At 45.7% G+C, this 13,540-nt stretch overlaps 1 protein-coding gene across 5 annotated transcripts in view; it reads left to right on the top strand.

The window, feature by feature from the left end:
* The window catches only part of GTF2E1 (general transcription factor IIE subunit 1), a 49,383-nt gene extending 38,326 nt beyond the window's left edge, over window positions 1-11,057 (top strand). For all 5 annotated transcript variants that reach the window (XM_041410943.1, XM_041410940.1, XM_041410942.1 and 2 more), the window contains 3 exons: window positions 528-729; window positions 5,428-5,675; window positions 9,315-11,057. In XM_041410943.1, the coding sequence (XP_041266877.1) occupies window positions 528-729; window positions 5,428-5,675; window positions 9,315-9,745 (881 nt within the window). In that variant the 3' untranslated portion in view covers window positions 9,746-11,057. The remainder of the gene's footprint in view (window positions 1-527; window positions 730-5,427; window positions 5,676-9,314) is intronic.
* Window positions 11,058-13,540: the final 2,483 nt, after the last annotated feature.

The following is a 13,540-nucleotide window of genomic DNA, read 5'->3' as shown; positions in this document are numbered from 1 at the left end:
GGAAGCCATCTCTTTTTTTTGCAGTAGCTGCAAAGTGACAACGGTTAGATTAGCAGTTACTGCAGGCTGGTTGGTGCAGTGTAAAACTGCACTGTTTTATTGTGAAATCTGCCTGTTGGTGTGGCCTGGGAGATAGCGTCACAGGCACCTGAAACAGAAGATATTTGAAGTCCTTGGAGGATACTGTGTAGCTTTTTATCACAGCCCAGTCATAGCTGACATTTAAAATGTGCAGTAAGGAGGGAGGGAGATCAGGAGATGTCTCAGTAGAGGTGTTGCAGCCCATCTGGGCTTTTCAGAGCGAGAAACTGTACCCAGCTGGGTATCCCTGGATGGTATCAAAATACTTCCTTTGTTGTCTGCTTGAATAATAACCAGGTACACCATGTGTGGGAAGGGATTTTCAGGGCAGAAAATCTCCTTAGCATCCAGCTAAGGGAACAGCAAGGCACTGCTGTTGGGAAGGCTGCGTGAGGAGCCGGGCCTGCTGCTTTCCTTCCAATGCTGAGCAACTTCTCTCGTTTTAGGAACTTTCCGCTGTACGTTCTGCGAGACCGAGGTGGAAGAAGATGAGTCAGCAATGCCCAAAAAGGATGCAAGGACACTCGTTGCGAGGTTTAACGAGCAGATCGAGCCCATCTACGCGCTGCTTCGTGAGACGGAAGACGTTAACTTAGCCTATGAAATCCTGGAGCCAGAACCCACAGAGATTCCTGCCCTGAAGCAGAGGTGGGAGCACACCTGGTCTTTCCTCACTGCACTGCTTCCTTGTAGAGTGTTCCTCTGCTCTGTGGGCCTTTCCCAAACCTTGTGCAGCACTTACTTGTACAGCACCAACTATGCAAACAACTGACAGATTGCCCCAGGGATGTGTGGTTTACAAGGAGACAGAGGGCTGTAACCACTTTTTACTAAACAAGGCAAATAACTGTTCTTTTGGTCAGCTCACTGCATGTATTTTTCTATGAGGTGGAATGCTTGAATTGCCTGCTGCTTGCCATGTTGGTAGGCACAACCAAGCCCTTGGCCCAATAATTAAAATTACAGCTGATTGACAAAGCTCTGAAGGTGCCACCTATGCTGTCTTTTGTCTCAAATGCTTATCTGTCATCTGTTCCTTTTGCTTCTACCCAGCTTTTGAAACGAAGCTATCTGCAATCCACACCTTGTATTTCAAATCCTCATATTACAGCATTCTAGTTTGAAGACATTACTTGTAATAAGCAGTTTTTTTCTTCTGATTTTGTCCAACTTGTTACACACCTCTTCTTTTCAGGAGAAGACCATGTTAGAATCAAAAAGTCCTTAAAATGTTCTTACCCATGGGAAATGACACTTTCTTTCAGAACATTCCTAGCTTTACAAAAACAGATGATGTTTAAATAATGCAAAAAGATGTGGGGAGCTGTCAGTTTTGTCAGCTGTGGTGAAATGTGATGCACTTCTCTGTATTTAAAAAAAAAAATTAATTATACACACGGAGGAAAAGAGCTGTACCGTGAGGGGAAGCATTCCCACAGTGCCTTGGGGTGCTTGGCTTTAGTTAATAGGAGAGCAAGCAAGATACTCTTTTTTTTTCTCTCAGGCTAACCTTGAGAAAGAATGTTCCTCATATATTCATGGTAGACAGCTTCTAATTAATATAATAAAAATTCTTTGTCTATTCATAGTCGTTTTCTAGCCAAGAAGGTAGCTATTTTCCCTCATCATTCTGATAGAAAAACAGAAGCAATATAAAGAGCAGAAAAGATTTTTCCAAGGTTACTCAACATGTCTTTGGTGATATGGGGAATTCTTTGAAGCCTTTATACCCAAGCTGAATCACTAGACTTTGCTTTAAAATCCCTTTTCAGTAGTTTAAGTAGTAGAACTGGAATAACCCTACCAAAAAGAGAGTAATTTTTTAGTCTTCCCTTTTTGTGTACAGGAAATTATCACAGCAGAGGCCTGGTGCAGTCCCACGATTAAATAGCAGCACCCACTTACTTGACTCTTAAATACTTAAAAAACATTGTAAATGATTAATTACTCTGTGCAAGGAATGACAAAATAAATAGGCAGCTTTCTAAATGCTTACTTGAACACAACTTGCTTCAGCACATACAGTGATTTAATTATTTATTAACTCTTATTAATTCAAAGCAGTTAATTCCATGAAAGCACTGCTGTGAGATTTTTTTTTTAAGTGCCAAACCCTGGGTTATTTATCCCTCTCTGTTTTTATGGAGTCCTGAGTGTCTGAAATCATTAACAAAATTGACATTTGGTGATTCTGAAGCAAACCGAAAAGGTCACACAATGCCTGCATCTTCTCTGTGCAGTAACTTGGGCAACTCCACGTGTTTTCAGGAGAGTTACACCTCTAAGTGGCCCCACTGGCACTGCATAGCTGTCATTCACCTGCCCTGGGAAACTGCGTAGATCTTCATTTATGCTTTCCTGAGAGGCTGTTAATTTTCTTAATCGTGGGAGAGCATGAATTAGCCCCACAGGTTTCAAAATAAACCTGTTTTACTTAAGCCCTTCTCTGTAGTTTTTGGAAAAATTATGGATTTTAATAACCCTCGTATTTCCTTGTGTCAAAATAGCATGATTTTAATTAACAAAAAATCTTCACAGAATTAATTTCCTGTGGTCGTGCTGTCAAGAACCATGGGTTGTCTGTTTTGAAGTTGAAACTCTTAAGTGCAGCACAGTGAAAATGTGTTTTGTTTTATCTCAAATGTGGCAAAAAAAGAGAGTTATCCCCATTATCCAAGACCTTTCTTAATAGTCTGGGCAGGACTGAGATGAAAATTTCAAGTTGTTTGCCCTCTGCACAGTGTGGTTTCTGTGGGCCATACCTCAGCTGTGTCAAGGGCTATTTATGTTGCCTTTAAAGGCAGCTAAACCACTCATTAAGGGATTTCCATCGAGGTGAATAAAACAGACTAAATGTAGCCACATCTGGCCACTGAGCTGCCACAGTTCCTGCCTGCAGGGTGGCCATGTGAAGTCTAGAGCAAGGTGGGGAAAAAGTAGTTCGTGAATCTAAGAGAGAAAGAGAGATTTAAGCGATCCCTTTATCTGCTCTGTGCTGCCTGTAAGGCAGCTCCCACACCTGGCCTTCTGTTGGTGCCTGGTCCATGGTGTCTAATCCTGTACTTTGGAACAGCTTGCTCAACAGTAAGTTCTCTTCTTGCAGAGTGAAGTATTCCCCTGCTCAGGTAGTCGTGGGGTGGTGCTCACACCTACCAACAGTGTCACTGAAGATAAAGAGACATCACTTGAGGCACACTTGCAGAGCTCACTGGGGTCCAGAATTAGACAGGAAGTGTCTAGATGGCTCCAGCTCAGTGTAGGACATTGCAGCAGGCCACGTGAAGTAATTAGTACTGTAGGTGTCTCTTAGAAGTGTTACTTTCATTTTTTAAACGTTCCTGACGTCATGGAATAAGTGTTTTGCTGCTAAATGGTTCTGTGTAGGCAAAAAAGTCAATTTCAGGCACACTCACAGAGGCTTCTATGCAAAAGTATTATTATGTAGTTCCTGGCACTACTGAGGGTTTAGTGTCACTCTGTAGTCATGGGGAGGGAGAGCTTGGGGGAGAGCTGCATTGTGCATCCTGTGAGGAAAGTGGATTACATAAAATCGTCAGGGAAACGCTAGTCAGAGATTTCTATTGTGTGGGAAGCAGAGTGGTGCTTTTCACAGAACACACGCCTGTCTTGGAGAGCTGAAAGGTACCAACACTTGAAATAACACGCTGGGGAGAAGGTCTCTGTGTGGTTCCTTAGGTTACATAAGCAATACATGCGCATGAGCCTTCTGCCCCAAAATTCAAGGCTGCTGTGAAGCTCTGCTAATAGAGCTGGCTGCAGGATTGCTAAGGACACGAGACATGCTAACACAAGATGCTGTGAAGTATTTTGTTAACAGATCCCAGCCATTCCGCTACTGAGAGCCTGTGAGTAGCTCCGATCAACACTGTGGCTGAACACACCAATATTTTTTATTTGGGGAAGAGCAATGTTCACCTACCTGTGTAATTTCCCCTCACTGTTTATCCCTAAAAAGCCAGCAGAATTAGTTCATCAAGCAGTGGTGATGTCCTTGCTGAACTACAAAAACCCTCATATTAGTCAGGTCTTCTCTAAGTGTAACTTTATTTTAAGCTTCTTGGTTGGAGAAAAGGTCACTGGGTAGACAGCAGTAACTGAACCATGCTCACTGATGACAACTGTCAGCTCAGCTGGCTTCCTGGAGTATCCCTGATGGATTTAATCTGGACAAGAGAAGGAGTCAAGGCAGGGCTGTTCCTCATGAAAAGCTGTAGTTACCCCTGGCAATCGGGTGACTGGAATTATATGGCTGAGGGTGGGTATGATCTGCAGTGGATTTGTTTCTCTGAAAACTACTTGAAATCTCATTCTGAAGTAGAGGAACAGTCACGTTTGGCTTTCCCCACTCTGCATACGTAGCAGCACAGGCCAGGGTGTATTTTAGGCTCATTGCCATCATCAGTGTGCAGAAAATATTTCACCTGATATCCTGTTTTGATCAGATCCAAGCAGGAATGTTTTTCTCCATCAGTCTCCTGAGCTAGAAGCAGCCTTGCAGGGAAATGTGCAGAGAGCAAAGGAGGGCTGGGCTTTGACTGCCATACCCTTCACGTGGGTCAGCATCTTCATTTCTCCACTTTTTCCACAGTGAATTCAGTTCTTCTATCTCCTCCTGCACTCCATCAGCACACAAAGCCTTTTGTCCAGCCCTAGTCCTCTGGTTTGAAGGTGCTCTCTCTTATTTCTACTCTGCCTGAGCTCCCCAGTCCTCCCAAGGTTGTGTCTGTGGACAGTACAGATCTCCTGTGTAACACAGGAGAGGTGACTTCTCAAGTGCATTGTCACTCAAAATTCAAGCAAAGGTTTGAATTGTGTTTTTCCTGGTGAGTTAACTCCTTCAGAAGTCCTGTGATTAGTAACAGTTCACAGCTCTGAGCATGCTGAGTCCCTGGGCCTACTATCTACCTTGGTTAAACTTCAGTGCTTTTTTAATTCAGTATTTGGCTGCTGTGTGAAGGCCAAAAAGAGGCTTTTCCAAATACCAGACTACTGTTTGACTGTGTTTTGCTGCTGTGGCTTTTATTTCAGGGAATTCTGGGATGTTATGCTTGTTTTAACCTACGTGCATTTGCATCTCTAGTGCTGCCTCTTCTTTTCAGTGTCTGTGGTGGATGTTGCCATGGCCCTATGTAGGGTTTCCCACTAGAGATCCACAAGTTTCCTAAACCAGCAAGCTGGCACAGAAATTCCTGGCAGCACATGTTAGAACTGAGAATGAAAGTTCTCAGTGCAGATCATGAGAGATAACTGATCATCATTTAAGTGTTTTTGTCTAAGGAGGGGCTTGTTATGAGTTCTGTTTTTCTCTCTTTAACTTTCATGTAGCAAGGAGCGTGCAGCTGGTGCTGGTTCAGGGGCAGCAGCTGGCCTTGCAGGTGGACACCATCGGGAAGCATGGACCACAAAGGGACCATCATATGAGGACTTGTATACCCAGAATGTCGTCATCAGCATGGAGGACCAGGAGGATCTGAACCGGTCTGCAAGTGAAGGAAAGCCAGCCAGAGAGAGACCCATTTGGCTGCGGGAGAGCACGGTGCAGGGGGCTTATGACCCTGATGAAATCAAAGATGGTAAGAAATTCACAGAGCAGAAGTATTGCTGGGCTTATACAAGGCCTTTAGGGTGCTGTCAAAACCACGTTCTGCTGTGTGTGTGTACAGCTGCTGCTCCCAACACTGGAGTGTCTGCTCCCCTCTGCTGTGCAAAGCACCTGTGTGTAGGCAGATGTAAAAACTCCTTAGACCCAGGATTGAAATCTAGGTCAGTAAAGCTGAGCTGTCCATGAAATTTTGGGGGGGGCTTCTAAAACGTTAATTAACTGTTATGTCTTCCACCTTGAGAGCTTATTACTTCTAGATCAAGGTCTTTCAGTTTCATCTAGAAAGCTGTCTCCCTAATAGGTCACTGCTGAAATATAACATTTATTAATGTTCAGTGACCCTGAAGTCTACTAAATCTACCAGGCCTGTTTATATGCTCCCAGGCTTCTTGATAATGGTTTCTCAAAACTTGTTACGTATGACGAATACTCAGCTTCTGGGAGTAAGTAGGAAGGTCTGTCACCATGACAGGTGAGTCTTATTCCCTTCTGTTTGTTTCTCATTATTATTTTCATTCATCTTGGGGTCAGTTTGTCCACAGACCAATGGTCAAAATCTTATAACCATTAGTAGAAACATTCTGCTTTGGTATGTGTGGTGTTTAAGATTCCATGCCAAAATTGAAAATGGAGACCTTTTATGATTTTTAGAAGAGTGAGTCAATAGATAGAGTAATTTTAGGATTATGGACTGAAACTGATGATGCCCTAGGAAGAAAATATGGCAAAAGGGAGTCATATGTGTGAGTATGTGACCCTGGAACTTGTGCCATGTTCAGGAGAGGAGTGGACTTAGGTGTAGCAGAAGTGAAGGAAATAGATGTGATATAATGGTCACAAGATACCTAAAGAACTTTTCACATGTAATGCCTTTCAAGTGTATTATGGATCCCAAAACATTTTTCAAATAGATTAAGCAAAATGAGATGATTGAAGAACCCTCTCCTGCAGTGTGTAGCAGATGTTGTTGTTACTCAGCAGCCATGGTGAGTTCTTACCCCATTTTTCTGCTAGACATTCAGTTCACCTGTAGTTTTAAATCAACTCCTTGAGACAACTTTTAATATACACAGCATAAGTGTTTCTCAAGAAGTCACTGAGGGACATGGAGCTGGAGTATCTCCTTACAGGATGGTGGCATCACTGCTTAACTTCCTCAGCTATGGAGATCAAAGAGGGATCTTGTGGAAATAGCCTGAAATTGCTTCTGCAACACATAAACAGGAAGGACAGAAACTTGGGACCATTGACAGAAAAGATTCACTGCTTGGATCTGGCAGAAACAGTTCTTGCAAGCAAGAGACAGCCTCTCTGAGCCACAAAGGCAGCCTTTGTGGAGCTAACTCTGGCTGTTGTCGTTTCACAGCTCTCAGTGTGATGAGCTATGATATTATTTCACAAGATGCTCTCCTACAGCCTCTTCTGCTCCACAGTCACAAGCAGTGAGCTGAGCACACGACTGCCAACACGATGCCTTTATTCTTCCTTTCTTTCAGGAATTTGGCAGTGTTCTAGTCTTACTAGTTGTAGCCATCACCCCTTACTACAACTTTATTTACAATGAAAACAGAATTCTGGTGAAATTAGGTATGGTTCTTTTGGCCTTTATTTTACCACAGGAAAGGAGTGACCACAAACTGCCCTGGCTTTTAGTGCTAAATGCCTTCACATTATTTTTTAATCTCAGGTTGAAAAATGTAACCAGCACATATTTGACTGGAGAGGGGAAAGACTTGGGAGCTGCCTGCCTGGATGTCATGCTGAACCCATGAGGGTCTGTGTCTTGGAGGAGTGGGCAAGTGTCTGCCTGTATGAAGGCAGAATGCCAACCCCTCAGCTCCAGCAATTGTTCATAGGCAGCATCTTTTGGTGTAAGACAGAAAGTTTGCCACAGGGACCCTGTCCTACTTTTTAGGCCTTTTTTTTTTCTCCATATTTAATTTTTTGTTCTGGGTTTTTTTTTTTTGGTTTGTTTTGTGGTGGTTTTTGGGGTTTTTTCCCCCAGTACTGCCTGTAGTTCTTTTGGTGCTAGGTGTACTCACAGCCCTCTCACCAAAGGTAGGATTAGGAGAGGTTTTCTGTGGGATGCTACTTTTTGAGCAGAATTTTACCTTTAGAATCCATGAACTGCAGACATCCTGCCTACCAGAGGCAGCCAGGCTCCCAGCTGTTGTTCACCCAAATTTTCTGAAAGAGGAGCACAGGCCAGGTGTGTCAGCTGGGACACTGCAGTTCCCTTCAAATAAGAGGCACAGGTAGGGAGCCACAGGGACTGTCTGGGCTGTGTTTCAGCTTGGAGAGCAGGCACTGGCTAGTGCTGTGCTGCACAGCTGGGCTGCAAGTTGTCAGCTGCATCTGCTCCATGCCATCACCATCTTCCTGTAAGGAGCATTCCCCCTTTCTCCCTGGTGCACGTCTGAGCTCAACAGGCATGGCTGCTCTAAATGTTGTTTTATAACACATGATTTCCACATATTCTTTGTCTGCCTGGATCAGTTTCTTCTCTGTGTTAATCCTTACAGGCAGGGAGCTCAGCAGGATAGGGCCTGGGCTTGGGGTCTGTATTTTAAGGATTGCTTTGCTTTCTGCTCCACTGTAGTGCCAGAGTTGGACACCTCCCTGAGGAAGTCTTTTCCAGGTGCCTGCCCATTGTGCATTTGTTGTCTTCACCTGCAGTGTGTTGTCTTCACCTCCTGGTGAAGGCTTCCAGCTGGGAGCCACAGTGACTCTAGGTCTCCCAGCTCCTAGGAGATGTCGTTCTAAGAGGTTTTCTGTGGGATGCTACTTTTTGAGCAGAATTTTACCTTTAGAATCCATGAACTGCAGACATCCTGCCTACCAGAGGCAGCCAGGCTCCCAGCTGTTGTTCACCCAAATTTTCTGAAAGAGGAGCACAGGCCAGGTGTGTCAGCTGGGATGCTGCAGTTCCCTTCAAATAAGAGGCACAGGTAGGGAGCCACAGGGACTGTCTGGGCTGTGTTTCAGCTTGGAGAGCAGGCACTGGCTAGTGCTGTGCTGCACAGCTGGGCTGCAAGTTGTCAGCTGCATCTGCTCCATGCCATCACCATCTTCCTGTAAGGAGCATTCCCCCTTTCTCCCTGGTGCACGTCTGAGCTCAACAGGCATGGCTGCTCTAAATGTTGTTTTATAACACATGATTTCCACATATTCTTTGTCTGCCTGGATCAGTTTCTTCTCTGTGTTAATCCTTACAGGCAGGGAGCTCAGCAGGATAGGGCCTGGGCTTGGGGTCTGTATTTTAAGGATTGCTTTGCTTTCTGCTCCACTGTAGTGCCAGAGTTGGACACCTCCCTGATATTGTGCATTTGTTGTCTTCACCTGCAGTGTGTTGTCTTCACCTCCTGGTGAAGGCTTCCAGCTGGGAGCCACAGTGTCTCTAGGTCTCCCAGCTCCTAGGAGATGTCAGTTCTTGCTCTGCCATTATGAGGCAGATGAGGCATATCAAGGGAGAGGAGGAGTTGGAATAGAGAAAGGGTGTGACTTTGCCAACTGAGCTCAGTGGCAGTAATTAATGAAGGTTAAGAAAACTTTCAGGGCCATCACACAGCTCTCTGCAAGGAAATGCTCATTCCCTCGGGTCCCTTTGCAGGGGGCCGGGATCTGGATGCATTCCAGGAGCGTGAGGAGAGCCGGGCAGCCCTGGATGACAACGAGGAGGTGATGCGTGCCCTGCTCATCCACGAGAAGAAGACACCTTCCGCTTCCACCGTCACCGTCAGCGGCGCCGCTCCTCTCTCCGGCGGCAACGCCAGTGACTCCGAGAGCGAGACCAGCGAGTCGGAGGAGGAGTCCCCTCCCCGCCCTGCAGCCACAGCCACCACAACATACGGGCTGGAGGAGGAGGAGGAGGATGAAGAGTTTGAGGTGGTGGCAGAAGACCCCACTGTCACGGTGGCTGGGCGCCCACATTCTTACAGCCAAGTGAGCCAGCGTCCCGAGCTGGTGGCCCAGATGACGCCAGAGGAAAAAGAGGTTTACATAGCCATGGGGCAACGCATGTTCGAGGACATGTTTGATTAACTGGTCCCTGCCATGGCATTTTTTAAAAGGTGACTTTTTAAGGCAGACACTCTTTAGCAGAACAGAAGACTGGAGCGCATCATCCCTCCCCTGTGCATAGGCAGGGTCACTGCAGCTCAGCACTGCTTCTCTCAGGCATCCTGCCTGCCAGAGCAGGGGAGCAGCAGAGCTGCATGTGCCAAAATACATAGGGGAGGACGAGTCTCAGAAGTGAGGATGCTTGCACGGTAAAAATCTGCTTCAGGGTGCCCTGCACAGGCACTGCTTTAACCTTTTCCAAGGCCCTAGCAGCTCTTTCTCCCAATGGCTTTAACTTGATTTTTGTTGCAGATCCCAGTGAAGTCCTCATCCCTGTTCTCAGGGGGACATAAGGGCTCCATAGTCTGAGCAGAGTACTCTGCAGAGGAGGGCATATGTAACATACAGCTGCCTGTGCTCAGTGAGGGGCGAGGAGATGGAATATTTGTCTGCTGATGGCAAGCTCGGACAGGGCTTGTAGCTGAGCCTCTGCCAGCAGCCACTGGCCACCAGAGTGGTTCTTTCTAAGCAGACCTGTAGGCAGCAACATTTTCTTGCTCCCGTTCGCTCCCTACTGGGACTCAGCACCTCAGGGTCAGGTGTAACAGAGCAAAAGCCTTGGCAAGCACATGCAGTCAGTCACTTCTTGTCAGTGTAACAAATGCCCTCCATGGATCTGAGCTGTCAGTGCTCTGACTTGCCAGGAGAAACCTTCATTTTCCAATATTGCTGCCTGTTGCTTCTGCATAGCCCTGTCCATGAAGACATGCAGGCAGTTCACAGTGGGCAGAGCTGCTGTCAGGCAGTGCCAGAGAAGTAGCATAACTAAGTTTTATTTGCAATCTCACCAGGGCTGTATGATTTTAAGAGGAATTATACAATTTTGAATTCTGCTTGGCACACTCTTTTACCACAGAAAGACATTTATCAGTGCCTATAGAGCAATATAATGTTTTTAATGTTTTTCTCTTTCAATTGAAAATGTTGCTTTTTTAAAATTGTTGTGTTTTCCTACACAGTACTACAATAAAACAAAATTATAAAAGAGTTCTGTGTTCCAGAGAGTAGGGGCAGCGTTACGTGCTGTTCCACTTATATGGGCAGTACAAATTTGCTGCTCACTGAGACTGTAAATCTGTTTTATACTAACTATGCTTTCTATGTTCTGCTAACCTTGTAAGGCCTCCTTTGTGGTTTGATTTTCAGCTTCTCAATACTCTGAATCCCCTCTTTTTTAAATAGTGTTTTGAATTTTCTTTTAAGTCATTTTAAAGAGGAATAAATAAACAGAAACTTCTCCCCTTTGTCATGTTTCAGTTTGTCTTGTGCCTAGTTGGGAATAGTGTTTGCTTATCATTTTGATGTATTGGATTCAAGGAAAAAAACCAATTTGAGGACTCCTTTGAGAGGACCATTTGAAATCCCACAGCACATTGTTTCTCCTTAACAGAGGTTCCTTGAACGCCTCCTAGAATCTCCTGCACTTCCAGGATGGATATTTCATTACATCAGTGCTATGTAAAAAACAGAGGCTGCTTTTGATCAGCACTTCCATTTCTTTCTTCCTTCCTCAAGGGAAGCATAGACTGATGGTAGAGGACTTGCAGACATCGTACTGCTGGTTAAAATGGTGTTCTTGTGTAGACAGGCTTCCAAGATTTTGTATCAAGCTTCTAGATATCAAGTCACAGAGCTGATAAGTCAGATTCAGTGATCAGCTAGCAGAAAAAAACGTGCTGTACCCATTCTGTCTAGATTTAATCTGGTTGAATTCAATATTATCAGTGGAAAAAAGCAGGTAGATTTACAAGGAGCCGAAAGCAGAAACTGTGAACTAATTCTGAATACGGAAAACTGCTCGTGCTCTGAATTCACCAGGGCCGTATACTGAGTTTTCAGTTTGTAAAATCAAGCTGTAGGTTTTGTAAAGATGAGGTGAGGAAATACCCAGCACAAAAATCTATAAAGTAGTGGTTTTCATAATAAACACATTTAATTGTGGTTTGTGCAGCAGTTGAAATTTTTGTCATTCAGCAAGGCATGTCCTGCATGTGGGGAAATCAGTGGTGGTTGTGGGGTTTGCCTTCCATCTTTCATCCACCACATGCAGCCCTTGGGAGGACTGGAAAGGTCAAAGGTGCATGAGGAGATGCCATCATTGTTTCCTGCCCTCTCCAGCAGTTCCTGGCATTAGAAAGGATGGCTGCTCTGCTCTGTTCCAGCCAGTTCGGGCTCTTGAAAGACAACCATACACTGCTGCTTCCCTGTCATGACAAGCCTGCCTTGAATGAACAGAACACACAGTTGATAGTGCCCTCTTTCTCTTCCTGCAGCTGAACAGAGCTCTGCATGCATGGCAGGAGGGAAAAACAGCCTCTGCAAGCAAAGCCAGGCACTGCCAGCAGGTTGGTGCTAATGCAAGGGATAAAGCCATCAATTCCGAGGAAGGCCCAGCCATTTCCCCTGCCTGCTGGACCACATGTGCTGCATTAACACTAACCCAATAACGCTGTCAAGCCTTCCTGGGTGGATGTTCTGTCTAACTCCATTCAAACCAGTTTCTGCATCTGCTTCCGGCCTAAAGTGCATTTTATCCGATGAGTGATACCTGAGAGTTCAAGAAGCATTTGGACAACACTCTCAGGCATATGGTGTGATTCTTGGGGGTGTCCTGTGCAGGGAGCTGGACTTGGATGATTCTTGTGGGTCCCTTCCAAATCAGAGTATTCTATGGTTCTAGGGACGTACATGAGGGCAGGGCACTGGAGCTCTCTCTGGAAAGAGAACTGAGTTTCTCAGGCTGCTCGTGCTCCTCTTCCCAATGGTCAGAGGTGCCTCTCCCAACTGGATGTGAGCTGCCTTTGTTCCTGCTACCACTGCAGGTCAAGAAAACTGCTGTAGAGTTATGTGCTCCCTGGCCCAGTGCAGAGCAGGCCAGAGCAAATCTAAGCTGTTGATGGAGGGAATGTGCACTGTTAACCCTGAAGAACAGAAGCATTACAATCTTTTCTAATAAGCTTACAAAAATTGGCTTCCTCCATCCAACTCTTCCTGTGTTGCTGCCTCCTTCAGACTTGGATTAAACAGACTTACTCTGTGAGAGTCAAGGGATTTGAAGATCCCCTGGAGGAATCCTAGAGGGCAGAAAAATAGCATCTCCTCCTTCCTGAGACATCTGAGGAGCTGTCCCTCAGTGATGCCTGCAGCACCAGGACATGCTGTGAAGTTTAAGAGGGCCTGGCAGGGGAAGCAGCCTGCTGTGCTTAGGTCTCTGTCTCCCACTGAGCCTCCCTAGGAGGAGAGAGAAAATTATCTCAGGAATCAAATGCAAGACAAAGCCTTCATGGAAATGGAAAGGTTATCATGAGGTGGAAGGACATGTCAGCAGCAGGGCGAGCCAGTGGACTGTCCAGGGGCAGACTGTGGGGGCAAAGCAGCAGCAGCGCTGTTCCTCTGGTGTGTGTCACTCTAAATGAGGGTGGCTTTGGGCCCTGTCCTTTGGAGCAGGGACGTGTCACACAGTCCCAGCTCCAAAGCTCCAGGTTATTGCTCTGGGCTGTCCAGGACTGGTGCTGCTCTATCCCACTAGAAGCCTTGAGCTAGGTAACCATGCCCCAGGCTTGTTCACAAGAGGCTTGGGAATATTGATATAAGTGTGGACAGCCAAGGATCCCTGAACATCGCAGTATGCTCCAGTTTAGTGTATTGACTGTGAGACAAGTCTCCTCCAGCAGCAGAGGAGCTGGGGCTGAAGAGCAGCTTCTTTCTGCTGAGCTG

This window comes from Onychostruthus taczanowskii, unplaced genomic scaffold (genome assembly GCF_017590055.1).
Source record: "Onychostruthus taczanowskii isolate IOZ18803 unplaced genomic scaffold, ASM1759005v1 scaffold34, whole genome shotgun sequence".
Taxonomy (NCBI): Eukaryota; Metazoa; Chordata; class Aves; order Passeriformes; family Passeridae; genus Onychostruthus; species Onychostruthus taczanowskii.
This window is presented reverse-complemented; position numbering and strand designations above follow the sequence as displayed.